The sequence below is a fragment of the Sebastes fasciatus genome, chromosome 2 (genome assembly GCF_043250625.1).
Source record: "Sebastes fasciatus isolate fSebFas1 chromosome 2, fSebFas1.pri, whole genome shotgun sequence".
NCBI lineage: Eukaryota > Metazoa > Chordata > Actinopteri > Perciformes > Sebastidae > Sebastes > Sebastes fasciatus.
Genome location: NC_133796.1, coordinates 39676797 through 39693499, shown reverse-complemented (window position 1 = coordinate 39693499; position 16703 = coordinate 39676797). Strand labels below are relative to the sequence as shown.

The following is a 16703-nucleotide window of genomic DNA, read 5'->3' as shown; positions in this document are numbered from 1 at the left end:
CGTAGGCAAAATTGTTGGTACCCTTCCGTTAAAGAAAGAAAAACCCACAATGGTCACTGAAATAACTTGAAACTGACAAAAGTAATAATAAATAAAAATTCACTGAAAATTAACTAATGAAAATCAGCTATTGTTTTTGAATTGTGGTTCAACAGAATCATTTAAAAAAACAAACTAATGAAACTGGCCTGGACAAAAATGATGGTAGCCCTAGAAAAGATGTAAAATAATTTTACCATAGGGACATGTTAAACTAAGGTGTGTCCTGTAAATAGCATCACAGGTATCTTCAAACTTGTAGTCAGTCAGTCTGCCTATTTAAAGGGTCAAAAGAAGTCACTGTGCTGTTTGGTATCATGGTGTGTACCACACTGAACATGGACCACAGAAAGCTAAGGAGAGAGTTGTCTCGGGAGGTTAGAAGGACAATTATAGACAATCATGTTAAAGGTAAAGGCTATAAGACCATCTCCAAGCAGCTTGATGTTCCTGTGACTACAGTTGCACATATTATTCAGAAGTTTAAGGTCCACGGGACTGTAGCCTACCTCCCTGGACGTGGCCGCAAGAGGAAAATTGATGACAAATCGAAGAGATGGATAATACGAATGGTAACCAAAGAGCCTAGAACAACTTCCAAAGAGATTAGAGGTGAACTCCAAGGTCAAGGTACATCAGTGTCAGATCGCACCATCCGTCACTGTTTGAGCCAAAGTGGACTTAATGGAAGACGACTGAGGAGAACGCAAATCATAAAAAAGCGAGACTGGAATTTGCCAAAATGCATATTGACAAGCCACAAAGCTTCTGGGAGAATGTCCTTTGGACAGATGAGACAAAACTGGAGCTTTTTGGCAAGTCACATCAGCTCTATGTTCACAGACGCAAAAATGAAGCATCCAAAGAAAAGAACACTGTACCTAATGTGAAACATGGAGGAGGCTCGGTTATGTTATGGGGCTGCTTTGTTGCATCTGGCACAGGGTGTCTTGAATCTGTGCAGGGTACAATGAAATCTCAAGACTATCAAGGCATTCTGGAGCGAAATGTGCTGCCCAGTGTCAGAAAGCTTGGTCTCAGTTGCAGGTCATGGGTCCTCCAACAGGATAATGACCCAAAACACAGCTAAAAACACCCAAGAATGGCTAAGAACAAAACATTGGACTATTCTGAAGTGGCCTTCTATGAGCCCTGATCTAAATCTTATTGAACATCTGTGGAAGGAGCTGAAACATGCATTCTGAGAAGGCACCCTTCAAACCTGAGACAGCTGGAGCAGTTTGCTCACGAGGAGTGGGCCAAAATACCTGTCGACAGGTGCAGAAGTCTCATTGAGAGTTACAGAAATCGCTTGATTGCAGTGATTGCCTCGAAAGGTTGTACAACTAAATATTAAGTTAAGGGTACCATCATTTTTGTCCAGGCCAGTTTCATTAGTTTGTTTTTTAAAATGATTCTGTTGAACCACAATTCAAAAGCAATAGCTGATTTTCATTAGTTAATTTTCAGTGAATTTTTATTTATTATTACTTTTGTCAGTTTCAAGTTATTTCAGTGACCATTGTGGGTTTTTCTTTCTTTAACGGAAGGGTACCAACAATTTTGCCTACGTGTATATGTTGTGTTACTCTACTACCTACTAGTTACTACCCGGTTGTTTGGGAACGGAGATGTTAATTAACGTACGTTGAATTAACGGAATGCATGAATACATTCACGGCACAGGCTTTACAGCCCATGGCTGTATTATAAGACAATAAAAGTGATGAATTACAGCCAATATATCCATTATTACAGCCGCATACAGCTAGCAGGCAGAACCCGGACATGTCACATGAGCGCGCAGGGCGCTGCAGTCTCATGGGTCTGATGCGCGTTCGTTATGCCGAAAAAATAACTCTGGATTCAGCTATTAGTTCATCTTACAACTTTAAAAACTTATTTTTTTAAATAAGGGCTATTAGTGTGTTCGTACTGGGAAGTTGATTCACCTTAAAAAAAAATTATCCGCTGAGTTACAGACGTCTCTTTCCCAATGTAAGTCCATGGGACCATTGGCATCACGTGACTGACATGGAAGTTGCAGTACCGCCGTTTGGCCACTACGAAAGTCGGGACCGACAGGCACACTTCCTGGGGGGGCTTGGTTGTAGCTATCAAAGTGCTGTTGTATTAGAATTAGCTTTATTGGTAGCCTAGTTATGTAAATGGACAACAACACAACGTCTATATATAGGTGATCTGTTGTGTGAATGGTAAACAGGATCCTAATAGTGCAGAGAAAAATAGTACAAAAATAAATATGGAATTGGTAAAGGAATGGTAAGATATTCAAAATATGTGCAGTAACATTTTATACAACCTGCTTAAATATACAGTAGTTAATGAGATGTATACGTGTTCTTGCACTTTATGTATTATGAGCCAACATAAATATATATATATAGCCTAGAGGTTGCATGCTGCTTCTGTTACTCATTTATTATTATTATTATCAGCTGTTTTGTACTTCATTTGGATATTTGCTCATAGAGTTTGTGTGAAATGTCTACAGAGTTAGTTAACTGAACACTCTTCAGTCATATATGTAAGGAGAAGATGTGTTTTTACATACATTTTGATTAATGAGGCTTTAGTTAAAGAAATATTCTAAATTATATAATAAATGTTGTGTCTCTATTTGACAGGTGGGTCCACCATGTATAAACTGGAAACAGCCAGGGGGAACAAGCAACTGGTAAGTAACGTTAGAGAGTAGAGTCTATACTTAGATAGCTCTGACATATTTGATTTAAAACGAACACACTGACTGAAACTAAAGTGCTGACTTGGTTTAAATTGTTTTATTGTGTTCAGATCCATACTGGGTGAGCAGTGAAGCAACTGTAGATAGTTATAAGTGTCCTCTGTGATCACAGACTTCACAAAGTCAATGACTAGAAGACAGTTTGACACACAATATACTGTACATCATGACTAACGCTTGATTTGATTGGTCAAATGATGTTTGGTTCTCTAAGGTTGGAGGAATTTAGTAAGTGAAAACCAAAGCTTCAGTTCCTGCAGTGTTTATCTGTGGATGTAGAATAGAATAGAACGCCTTTATTGTCATTGTATCGTTAAAACCACAACAAAAGCTGGAGTGGTACTCCTGTAAGGTGCCGTAAGTTAAAAACACCACGTCCACACATTCATTCATATATGCACCACCCAAAAGATAATAATAAATATAAATAATAAAGTCTACTTTTTTTCAACTCCGTAACATTTTCTACAGATATAGAGATCGAAACTGTAGTAATGTTCTCTGGAAGAGATGCAGCCGGGCGGTCACTGTCACGCCTCCTCTGCCTCCTTTTACAGATAGTTTCATCTCCAAAGTGTGTAAAAGTTTAGTTACCGCTGCAGCCTACAGCCAACTTTTACTTTGAAGGTGAGCTGTCTCTGTTTTTTAAAGCTCTGAACTTCCTTTTTTTCTATTTTTATTGTACAACTTGGATAATGGAACAAGCTGATAAACTGGTAATTGAGAAATGAACCGTGGTCAGTGATAGCGCTATAGTGTCCTTCACCCAGACAACAAGAACCCAAACATGCATATTCTCTTTATGCCAATAATTGACAAAGGTTAAGGTCACTGTGAAACACAAAACACATTTTTGGCCTTAACTCAAGAATTTATGTGCTTATTATGACAATTTCACACAAATGTCTAATAGGATAAAATGATGAAGTGATGACATTTTGGACAGACATGGATATAAACTGCAACTTGACCGCAGGGTGGTAATTCTAGTTTAAGCTTTAAATAATGATTTGTGAAGGTTGAAATGAGTTGTAAACATGAAACACAGTGTGCATAGATTCATATGCAGGTTCATCTGTACACTTGCTTACTGTTTATAAATTATATTTAGTGCGGTGTTCAAACATGCACTCTCTAATCTTGTTGTACATTCAACTGCAGCCTCAAACATTTCCTCACAGCTCAATGTACATTTTGTTTTTGACATTTTTACAAATCTCATGCAGTTGAGTTTCAATACTTTGAGAATTGCCTGAATTATTAGACAAACAAAGAACTGGCCAGTGTGTGTCAGTAGTAATAATACAAGTTGGGAAAAGAAGAAGAATGCACTTTATTAATCCCTTGAGGGGAAATTACATTTTGTACACATTACGCACATAGGCCCAGGGCAGTACTTTTCTGTTCTTGGGGAATAGGCGTACCAAAGCATTTTGTGATTGACCCATAGGGGTCGCCACAAATACCACAAATGTGTACCTCAAAACTCGAAATTTGACCCACATCTACAGTTCAATGTCCGCTACAAAAAAAAAGCCTATTGAGCAATAGAAGCCACAACGATGGAATTTTTGCTAGTTTGCATTATGTGAAAAACAGTAACGTATGTTTTGTATTTTGACTCTATCAACACCAAATTTGGCATAGCCTTCTGGGACTCATATATACATTTCTGTTATAAATGAGCCAGATAGTCAAAAAAGTGGCCACCATCAATCGAAAAACTTTGCAAAGCATGGGGCTTAGCAGGAAATTAGCCATACCGTGGCAGTGCCCAGAAGGTCAACTGGCACCTCTCCAGCTATCAGTCCACACTCCGTACCGCGGCCCATGCGGCGACTTGAACTAGTGACCCTCCGATTCCCAAGCCAAGTCCCCACGGACTGAGCTACTGTTGACAACACTAAAAAGAAGTTTGATGGGTCAAGAAACACAAGCAGTCAGATGATCAGACAGGTTGGAAACAATACTCCAGGTTAGATTAACTTATTTGGAACAGAAAACAAATGTGAATGTTAAAAGTATTACTTTAAATGTCTGTTGTAAACATCCATCACTGTTCACAGACCCACCTCCTACTTTAACTTTGTACTTACCATAGCTGTGTAGGGATGTCAGGATACCAGGAATCTAGTAGTTGATATCAATACCAGTGATGTCCACGATTCTCAATACCCAATTCGATACCACGGTAAAAAGTCGAGTCAAATTTATTTCTATAGCACATTTAAAACAACATGAGCTGACCAAAGTGCTTTACAGACATAGGCAGAATAAGCCTTCAGTGTTTTTAGTGGTATCTATTTTGTATACTTTCCTGACATTTCACTGGGTAAAGGCTACCAGAGGTGGGACCAAGTCATTGTTTTGCAAGTCACAAGCAAGTCTGTGCACTCAAGTCCCAACTCAGGTCTCGAGTCCTAAACAAGCCATATGCGCTCTTCATCAAATGTAACGTCATTCTAACAGCAGAGTAACTGGATCCAACTGGTGCTCAGTAACATAACGTTAGTTCTTCAATGTTTTCTCCTGAAACTTCATTGGAGGCTGTTGGATTGGTTGAAACAAAATGGATCCGGGGAGTTAAGTGTAAGATAATCCAATCCCAATAACAAATAAAGAGTCTAGAATTCAATAAAGAAAAGAGATTTAGCAATAAGCAACAAAAGATAGATATTCAATTTGTTCAGTTAAGTTTTTTCCCCCATGAGTGAATCCTCTTCTCGAACAAATCAAAAAAGGATCTCTGTAAAAGTAAACAAAACCAACATCTCTTTTTTAAAAAATGTTTTATTACTTTTTAAGTTAAAGTGCAAAACAAGTGGGCAAAGTGTAAACAAATAGTGCATTACACACAACCTACAAATAGAGCAGTACAAGAGATCTACATGGAAAGAAAAAAAAAAAACACCTGATACAGCAAAGGACAACCAGTGAACTAGAATCACGTGCGCGTGTGTGCGTGCATGTGTGAGAAGGATATAGTAGAGAGAGATGACAGAATAAGTGAATAAATAAGTGTCAAAATAGAACACAAGGGGTTGGGGACACAGCAATAATCAAAGGTAAATGGGAAGAGAGAAGTGAAAGTAATTCATAAGTGAATAAATAAACAACATAGCTACATGTCAAGCTGTCATGTCTTATAACGCGCAACCGGAAGTCGAATGATGGAATTTTTTTTTTTCTGCAACAGTTATATATATTTTTTTCTGGCCTGTTAGCAATATTTCTTTTGTTTGCATAGCACTTTCAGTTTGTGTCATTTTTTTTATTTTTATTTTTTTCTCAGACTATCTTGAACTGTAAGCCTGAGGGAGACTCCAAGCTGACAGAACTGAAGAGACTGAGCCAGGGTCTGTCTGGCCAGAGGCCTGTACTACGAAGCGAGTTCAACGTCCCCAGGGTATCTTCTCGTTATCTGGCTTCACTAACCCTAACAAACGAGATCTCGCTAAACGGTACTACGAAGGGAGATCCGGGAGTCATGAACTGAGCCAGGCCACTTTGCCTCAAGGCTTGTCACCAGACATTGGTGGTCACAAGTCATCTGCAAAAGCATTTGGGGTTTACAATACTTTCACAAGACAACAGCATCAAAGTAACATCAATGCGCATTTGAAAGGACTCCACGGTGGAGAGAACGATAGTCAAACCATGACACCTGTGGGCTGTGTGAATATTTCAATATGTGCTGACCTTTAACCTTTAATTATCCCGGCTTATATATATATATATGTATATGTATATATATACATATACATATGTATATATATACATATATACATACATACATACATACATTAATGTCCAAATTACCATTGCAAGACTTACCTGAACGTTGAGGCTGTGGAACGATTTACGATTCACATAATCTGCCTTGTTGTCACCCAGACATGCACTGATGCGAATGTGTGTGCAATCTATTGCACCAAGCACTCTGGGGAACCCTATGAAAAGAGTAGGTTGCATTTACTATAGGCCTGCAAGAGTATACATTATTTATAGATCAAGTAGTCACATAGGTTAGTGCCTACCTGCCATGTTATAAAAGCCCTCTTTTATGGTCTGCGTGGGCAAGTGGCCAGGGAAAACGACATATACATCAATAAGCTCTGTCAGCGCACGTGCAACTTTGTGTATTGCTCTGCATACTGTGTTTTTGCTGAGGCTTTCAGCGTCACCCACAGCATACAAATAAGTACCTGTTGCAAAATACCGCATAGCAATGCACACAGTCTGCGGCACTGTAAGCGCACTGCTGCGACGTGTCACACTTGCAACGTACGGTTCCAGGAGCCCACACAGATACACCAGTCCCTCATTCGAGAATCTGTAACGATCGTACAAGTAATCATCGGGAAATGAAAACGGGTTTTGGCGGTCCCTAAAGATCCTCGCCCTCCGAAGAGACCCTCTAACAATACGCGCACCCAAGTCAATGGGATCTTCGACAAATGGTGATGCCATTTTCCAAGAGAACTGATTGGTCAGTGGGCGGTGCTTTTATAGGCGTTGATCTCTAATCTGGAACATAACCTGCTCCGGAGCAGGTTAGCCGTTCAGCATCAGTTACCATGGTGATCTACCCCGGTAAGAAGTCAACCAGCTTCGTAGTACGGAAAACCCTGAAGTTACCTCGACAACGCTAAATCCTGCTTCGTAGTACAGGCCTCAGGAGGACTTGGAGGAGAACACAAGACAAGAGGCTCAGCAGACGGTAAAAGATTGAGATGAGCAGGAGGAAACAGTCCTGCAGACCGCTGAAAACTCTCTGAAGAAAGCTGAGGTCCATTACTCCCTCTCAAGGGAGCTGGAGTTCTTCCTCACCAATGCAAGGAACACCAAAACCTGGGTCAACTCTCATCCTACCAACATATTTAACATACAAGAATTATGGAACAGGGACCCCAAGAATAAACTACTGTAAGAAACAACTGTCATAGCAAAATGTGGACATTATTTGATATGTAATTGATGTGATCTGAAGAAAAAACTCATTATTTTAGAAAAGTTAGTTAATTTGCATGATGTGTAAAATGAAAATAGACAGAACACATGAAGAAATCTGTGGCTGTTGTAATGGGTACTTTTGACAGAGTCATGAAAATTGGAATGATAGATAAAAGCACTTGTGAGATACACTGAAAAAAGGGAGATGTGTTGGATTTATCTAAGCATATTTTGTGCATTTTATACAATTGTTTCATATTCTGAAGCAAAATGTAATAGTATTGTGTAGACTCTACATTGTATGAAGAGAGAGTAAATGAATGTGTTTAGGTCATGTTGGGATAAAGTCATTATTAGCGCTGATAATTCTGTGCGAATTTCTTTGCATTGGTAAAACGACAGAGATTATCAGCATGAGTTTGTGTTAAATGATTGTATAAACAGCAGGGATATGTAGTTATAACATCAGTTAACTTTTAGGGTTAGGGTTAGTCATAGACTGTCGGAGGATTACTTCATTGGGCTTGTAACCACTAAATGTAACGTTAGGCTATCAAGTTTTTTTCTAATGTTGAAGGCTTAGGACATTTTTAGGTAGTACGTAATGTTAAAATGGCTAGTTCTTAGGCAGCACTCCAAAGTTAGGGTACATTTTGGCCAGGGAAAAACGGGCATGTTTTTTTTAATGCCTTTGCTTTTGCTGCAGATTGCCGTCAGACGTCCGTAGTGCCTCCACTGTGGCTCAAGTTCTGTGGTGAGTATGTACAGTATTTTATCTCTAAATAGTAGGTGATCACTGGGAATGAAGGTCTGATGAGTTGCTTTGTTGCAAAAGAAATTACCATTCACCTGTGTGATGAACATTCTGATGCGTTGTTTCACTGCAGTGTTTATTCACTTGATTTAATATAAGTTAGCCAGTCTGGTGAAACCTACACACTGAAAAAAAACTCAGTAAAGTATAGTGCCACAGCAGAGTGTACCAGTGTTGCAGTCAAATTAGTAAATTCAATTGAAGAGAACAAATTGTATCCTAATGAGGTCTGAATTAAAAAAAAAAAAAAAAAAAGATCTTATCCTTAAAGAAATGATTTTCCTTTCACCAGGACATGACTGAGGCCAACGCGCTATGTGAGGTTGAAGGAACAACGGTGGGGATCTGTGTTTTCAGAGAGACTCCCAGCATTGACTATTCTGATGTCGGAGTAATCCTCGAGGGTGTGGTGGTGTTTCACGGCCCTTGCATCTGCAATGCTGTTTGGACTCATTTACACCCTCAACATGAAGTACCCTTCGAAGCTCCGCTACACCTTAGAAGTTATTCAGAAGGTTATAATGGAGATGGATGCGTCTGACTTTTCAAGAAAGGCCCAAAGCTTGAAAAGTAAAATACATGAGTGAGGAGAGCTCACTGTCCAAGTTCATGACTCACTGTTTCTGTAGTTGAGGTAGATGCAGAGTCTACATTCCTGGACTGAGTGGTGTAGCTGGTTCTGACCATTTTTAGTGGACTAAACTATTTGTATGGCACTTTTTACATTTTCACTTCTCAAATGGGAGATGGGATGTCTTGGAAAGAGTTGAGCAGTTCCATTGATGTCAGTTGTAATTGCTGTATAACAGTAGTAAATAGGTCTCCAGATTCTGGAATAAAGGCTTTGAAACAAAACTTTACAATTGTTTTCAATGGGGAAAAAAGTGGGTATTGTTTAGAATGATCAAGAAAAAGTTACAAAACAAGCAGTCAGAGCTGATCTGAGGTCTGCTGTCCATCTGCCGTCTATGAGAGCCGGCTGTCAATCACTCGCGAACTCCGACCAAACGGTCAAACTAGTCAGCGCTGATCAAATACGAATCAATATTCTGTTACGTTAATGCCTATTTCTCTCCTCAAATGTTTTCAGAATCATCTTCAAGCATGGTTTAGCTGTAAAATGAGAAACTTTGTGACCCAGCAGCCATGTTGAGATCAGTTGAGGAAATACCAAGCACCGCCCACCAGCCGGAGCACAACCAATAGGAACGCTCTCTCTCTGAAATGACCTGTGATTGGCCAAAGTCTCCCATCACGGGCTAGATTTTTTTAAAGCCTGAAAACGGAGCCATGAAGAGGAGCAGAAGTGTAGTTTTCTCACTTGAATTACAATATGCTGAAAGGTTATTATGGCCAATGATGCCAAAAAATCGTTGCCTACTGAAGCTTCAAGTGTCATTAGAAAAAGAAAAGATGACACGATTATTGAAATGGTGGATTTTCCTTTTTCGTAACACATTTGTTTACACGTTGTTTCCCCTCCGCTGTCTGTCTCTCGCTCTGCCCGCTGAGCAGCTGAGCGTCTCTTGTTCTTCGGAGGTAGACCATTAAATTAGCTAATTAAAACAACAAACATCGCCCGACCCCATTACCTACTATTGTTTTTATTTTAATCTCTCGTTGGCCTTCCTGCTTTATCACCCACGGCCGTACAGTTCAGGGGATGAGATCGGCGCATGCAGTGCACAGATACAGACATAGATATGAAACAGTTTTATATGTATACAGATTTTTTCTCAATACGATTATAATGGCAAATATATATCACGATATCGATTTTACCGCAATATCATTAAAACAATGACGCACACACTTAAAATACATCTTTAACTTTAATTGGTCCAACGTTTGTTTGTTTTCTTTCCAAAACAACGGATAACAGTGTATTTTTTTTTTTAGTTTGTCTTAACTGAATAAACAATCAACAAAGTGTGTGTATGTGTGTGTGTGTGTGCGTGTGAGATAGTCTGTCTATGGTAAGTTCTTGTGTAGGAAGACAAGCATGTTCAGCTTATCAGGCTTCAAGCTGGACCGGATTGCAGTCTGAATATTCCCTGAAGAGCTGAAAAGTCTTTCCGATGAGACGCTAGTGGCAGGTATGCACAGGATCTTTCATGCCACTTTAGCCAGCCAGGGAACCTCCTCTTCGTTGGTTTTCCACCATTTCAGTGGGTCATCTTCGGTGATGGCAGGCATGGAAGAGTGCCTCGAGAGTTCTAGGATCGCCATTTGTTCTGCTGTCTTGGGCTTGTCCTGTCTCCTGCTGTTTGCCAGGCAAGCTTTTTTGAGTCGGACACTTTTATTTAAATACATACCCTTTATCATATTATGTCATGTTTACGTCACAACGGCAGTTGGTAGTCTTTGCAAAAGCGTCAACAACCATGAAAGCAGGGGAAATCAGGGAAATTGTTGATGTTGTATTCACCATGTGAAGTAAAAGAATATCCCGTGATGGCCAAACATATTGTACTCCATTGCCAGCTCGTTTAAAAAGACATATTTCATCATTCTTCTTGTTGCATCATCCACACTTGTGCCCCCTACATCTGCCACTATGGCTACCTAAGGATGAGAGCCAAAAGGAGAGAAAAGGCTTATATGGACTGCAAAGACAATAAGCTTCAACGATTCAGCAATCAGCCTCAAAGTTGACTAAATATTTGAAGTTGTCGCCTTGATGTAATTTAGTGTAATGCAACGCATATTTGTGTATGATCAAATGTTACTTTGTAGCCTATGTGCAAGGCGCTCCAGATAAAATTGTCTGCTAAATAAATAAATAAATCAATGTAAACTTACAACAGCAGACATGAGACTAGGGTCCCCCAGCTTCTCATCGAGAGCTTCAACGTCGGCTTGGGTTTTCAGAGGGAAGACCACTCTTTCAGGGACCTCTACCGCCGATCCATCTGGCTTCTTCAGCAGGGCATTTAACATCTTACCATGAACCTGTTGGGTCTCCTTCACTTCTTCTACAATGTTAAGAAGTTTAGAGAACATGGCTTCACAAGTGGGGCTGGCAACCCTCTGAATAGTGTGGCTGGCGACTTGGGCAGTGGAGCTGGTGACCCAGCTGGTCATTTTCTTTGCTGCTGGCCCGAGGAGTTGCTCTGGGGGAGTCGGTGGAAGTTCCTCCTCCGATCAGAATGCTCAATTGACTCGAGGAGTTTTGCCCTTGGCCTAGAAAGGTTAACATAAACATATAAGGCACACCATACTAACTGCTTGCATATTAATTTTTAAACAAATGACCTTTAAACGGCATTACCCCACAAACACCTACTTTCTTTTTCTTGGGCCATTTTTCGGTGTCAGTCAGGTCCGATGAATACTCAGCTTGATGAAGCTTTAGCCTGGCATCTGCATAAGTGGCTGTTAAATGCAAAGACACATCAAGAGTGAGGCAGATATTGAAATAGAACTAGATTTGCATACCCGTTTACAACCATGAAAGCAGCATTAATTGCAGAATACAATACAGATCCTTTCCGGTGCCACTCTGTGACTTCTTGCTTATCCACATACTGTTTTGTTTCTATGCCCTCTGGTGTTTCGAAGCATACTGCAATGAACAACGCTCTGAGCATAAACGCCTCAGTGCATGCTTGTAGTGCAGGCGCCATGTACGGAGGCCCGCGCCACGGTGTCTCGCGCGAGCATAAACAAAGCTTAACAACTTTCTGGGTTTTTGAATCAACAAACTCCAGACATTTCAGCAATACACTACAAAATTTGGCACAAATTATCCAACTGTCTTAGCAGCAAAACTAAATACAAGTGAAAAACATATTACAAGTTAGCTGGGGTGAGAAGATATTTGAATATGATACAACAGACTACTAACCCATGAATAGGATTGCAGGGAGCTCTTGGGATGCTCAGTGCAGCAACATTTTTTTAGTGAATGGAAATGAATCACTTTTTTTTTTTTTTAAAGCATTGTCGTTCTCCACCACCATAGTAAGAGTTGAAAGTCTGTGGGAAACTGATGCGTCTTCAGATCAGTGTCAATTATCTCGGGTTTAAATCCATGCAAGCAATATAAAAAAAATTATATCTGTAAAACAAACAGGATAATAAAAAGACTAAATCTACCTTGTTTTGGTAGAAAAGGTGATCAGGGTTTACCTTGAAGAATTTTGCAACGAGATCAGCTGGATCTCGTTCTTCATCTTGCGGTATCTTCGTCCTTTTTAAGTCAAGGAGGTCTTTGATGCGCTTTCCTTTTCTTGACAATTCCTCTGCCTGCTTTGTTTGCACCGGCAAGTACATGTGTGACCAAACTGGTGAACAGCTTCAAAAAGGAAGGGCCACTCTTCCATTACTGTATTTACAGTAGGCCAGGCTAACAACTTATCTCACTAACTTCTGTTAGCCGGTTAGCTAACTAGCAGACCCAAACCCTGGAGGGAAGACAGCATTTGTAATCGGGGCGCCTGAGGCTAAAGCTGGGGCTAGCATTAATAGCCTGTGTCTTGCGTCCACTAATGTTTACTTAATGTTAAATCGTAAATTACCTTGAGTTAACACAATACCACATTTGCGTTAGATTCCCAACAAGAGTCCATAAATATTTTCTGGGCTTATCTGTTAATTTGTTAGCAACCGGAGTGGATATTTATTTACAAGAACTTGCCACAGTACACCGTTATCTCGGTTAGCCAAATAGCAGGCCAAACCATTACATTTTGGAGGGAAAACAGACGCTAACGCTAGCATTTGTACGTTACCTATCAGTTTTGGCGGACCGCCTGAGGCTAAAACTGAGGCGAACTCTACCTGACGTCCACTGAAGTCTAAAATATAAGCATTGGTAAAACGTAAATAACAATACCAAACTTGCGTTAGTCTCAAAATGAGTCAGCAAAATATTCCTGGTGTATCTGGTAACGTTAACGGTTTGTAAACAGATTCTGAAAGCAGAATCTGTTTATAGAGATCGGGGTGTGCTATGGTTTACATGCTGTGTCAGATATTATTCTTCTCCGACAAGAAAAACTAAGCAGAGTACATATATCGGTTATATATATATATATATATATATATATAATATTGATGCGGATGGGTTTACATTGTGGTTAATGGAAAGCTCGGTGCGTGTCATACCGACTCTAGGTTGCCTTGTGTGTCGGTATCAAACGCCGACGGCCGTGACAAAGCATCAGTACGTCCTGGGAATGAGAATGGGCTGGGTAACTTTACCTACGGCTTGGTGGTGTTTCTAACCTTGGGCTTATTGTCTGTCTCTCTGCCTGTTTGTGCTAGGGAAGAAGAAAGAGAAGATGTCAAAAGTGGGCGAGGAGGGTCGCGGGAAGAGAAATGCCATTCGCCTGCATGAGGCATACACCGTGGAGACAGTGGTGGTGGCGGACTCCGACATGGTGCAGTACCACGGTGCCGAGGCAGCAAAGAGGTTCCTGCTGACAGTCATGAACATGGTAAGAGTCCTAGAAACAAATACAGTCTTCCGAAGGGTTTATAAAGTCAAACATAAAATAGTGTTTTGTATATAGAATCGGTGCTGTGTAGCATTCAATCAACACATTAGCACATTTAGAGGTTTTATTGAAAATATGCTCACTTACTTATACAATGATCCATTTTTTTATACCTTGGTTTTCACTTTTTTTCTTGCCTGTGCTTTATGAATTGGGATAAGTTGCTTTTGCTTTGTATTGTCACAATTTGAGCCATTAGGTCCATTAAATTAAATTCCATAAATCACATATTCATGTGTGTGGGGAGTCAGCACTAAGTCAGTGGTTCAGAAGGACAGTTTCAATAACTGTGCTTTATGTGCAATTTTAGTGTGTTAACAATTGAAAAAAAAAATTAACCCTGACTGATATTCATTATTTTATTAACAATTTAGTGATATATTTTGTTATTTTAAACCAGTTGCAATATATTTGATTTTGTTATAATTCTGAAAATACTTTAATTATTTTTGTATTTAATCACTTTGAATAATTCCTTGCTCTTAGAACAACTGATACTGATACTAACTGGGTGATGGAGGGTCTAATGTAAGAGCTAAATACACAACCTCCAAAACCCTCCGCTGTCCAGGTGCTGACACACACACACACGCGCACGCATACGCGCACGCACACACCAACACACACATGCACAAACACACTTGAACACACACACACTCACAAAGGGCAAGGGTTAATTGTTAATTGTTTTCTGCTATTTTCTGATGGAATTGCAGTGCCTCTGCCAACACAATTTCAAAGGCAAGAATCTACTACTGTGTCTGTAATCAGTCTGCAGAAGAGGCTGAAATTATAATACAATTGAATATAGTCCATCACATTACAAAGGAAAATTAAAATACATCCTTTAAAATTCAACAGCACATTGTTATTTCTGTAAATTGTCAATTTATTACCAAAGCTTTTATCACTAATACAGTTAAGATGGATGTCAATGTCAATTTAAGTGTTGCTCCTAAATGTTGTGCTAGTGCTCCTCTTTTCAGTAGGGAGCACAATAAGCACAAACATTTGTCATACATCATGCATGCAAATAGGATGATCTTGTTCTTTTGGTTGCTACTGTGGTTTGGTTGTCTTTGTGATCTACATCGATGAAACGGGATTAAGCCATTTATCTTGACTTGGACAAACCAAAAGTGGCCTGGATTTGTGGAAAAAAAGTCATCCTATGTCTACCTACCAGCAATGAGTTGATGGAAGACAGGAAGGCTTGGTTCTTCTTCACTCAAGATATGAAATCTACTCATCAGAGTGGACAGGGGCTACGACAAGTTCCACAATGTCCTTTAGATCCAAAATAATATGCCATGCAGGTTCATCCTTTGGAACAAGTTGACCAATAATCAGAGACCAATTCACCAATGCTCTTTTTTACTGAGAAAGTCTGTGGTATTGCTTGAGGCCGATTGGTTTTACCTCCCCATTTGTACTCAAAATTTTGGATCAAATCGTTAAATTTTGCGAATGTGAAATACTTTATAGAGATCAAAAGAGAAAAACAATGAGCAAAGTCCACAGGTATTTTGCCCTCAAATAGATCATGTGCTACATCTGGAGGGTAGCCGGCAGTGACATGAAAATGGGTGAGACTCTTACTCAAAACACAATCCCGTTTAACTCCACAGCGTGCACTTGCTGTTTCCAGTGCACGCTTCAAATGGCCTTCATGAAGTTCCCGCGTTCTACGCTCAAAAACACCAGCAGTCAATGACTGAATTTCGGATTTCTGAGCTGTGCAGAATCTACATAGAACTCACCAGAAAACTTTCAACAAAACTTGCCAGCACATTGGCTCATAGGTTGTCAGCTATAACACAAATCCTCTATTTTCTTGAGCTATTTTTTCTTCAATCACTTTATCTAGTATGTTATTATGCCTCAGTATTTCCTGCAATAACTAGATATACTGAAATTACCTCCTTTGGTCTACAAATAAAATATACTCTACAGGCTCTACTACCCTACAATTTAGCTTGTAGTATTGCTTTCTTTTAAAAAAGTGGCAAGGGGGCCACACTTTCCCAAAATTTTAGCCACAGGGTAAGAAACACAGATTTGGTAAGATCTTCAATAACCGTCTGATTAATAAGGAGGTCATTGTCTTTCAAAATTTCTATCAATGCATGCTTTGTGACAGGCGCACAAGCTGAACGTAACAAAAAATTAAACTCCTCCACTTAGTCATCTACTCCTGTTGCTGGAATATGAAATATATTTTCCAATTTCAACAATATTACTGCTTTTTTCCGCTTGTAGTTTGAAACTGAGTCACATTGTTCTGGCAGATTTTCAACAGCACCGTCATCACTTTCTGTCACTGGCTCAGTTTCAACTTCACCACATGATGCATAATCAGAACAGCCAACACTCACATTATCAGAGGTATCTGACACTTGCACCCGGTCCACAAATGTAACTACACTGGCTTTTAAATCTTTCAGTGTGAGTGGATGATGCTTCCTCCTTTTGTGTGTATAAAATGTACTGTAAACATTTGTCTTGAAAGGGCAACCAAGAAACACACAACTAAGTGTATCGTTACTTCGCAAATGTGTTCCAATATGAACAAAAAAATCTCTCTCTGTGGACAGGTTACTGCATTCACATAACTCACGTTTAAAAGTTA

At 39.7% G+C, this 16703-nt stretch overlaps 1 protein-coding gene across 2 annotated transcripts in view; it reads left to right on the top strand.

The window, feature by feature from the left end:
* The window catches only part of adamts17 (ADAM metallopeptidase with thrombospondin type 1 motif, 17), a 98853-nt gene that overhangs the window by 19711 nt on the left and 62439 nt on the right, over window positions 1-16703 (top strand). For both annotated transcript variants that reach the window (XM_074623643.1, XM_074623650.1), the window contains one exon: window positions 13842-14014. In XM_074623643.1, the coding sequence (XP_074479744.1) occupies window positions 13842-14014 (173 nt within the window). The remainder of the gene's footprint in view (window positions 1-13841; window positions 14015-16703) is intronic.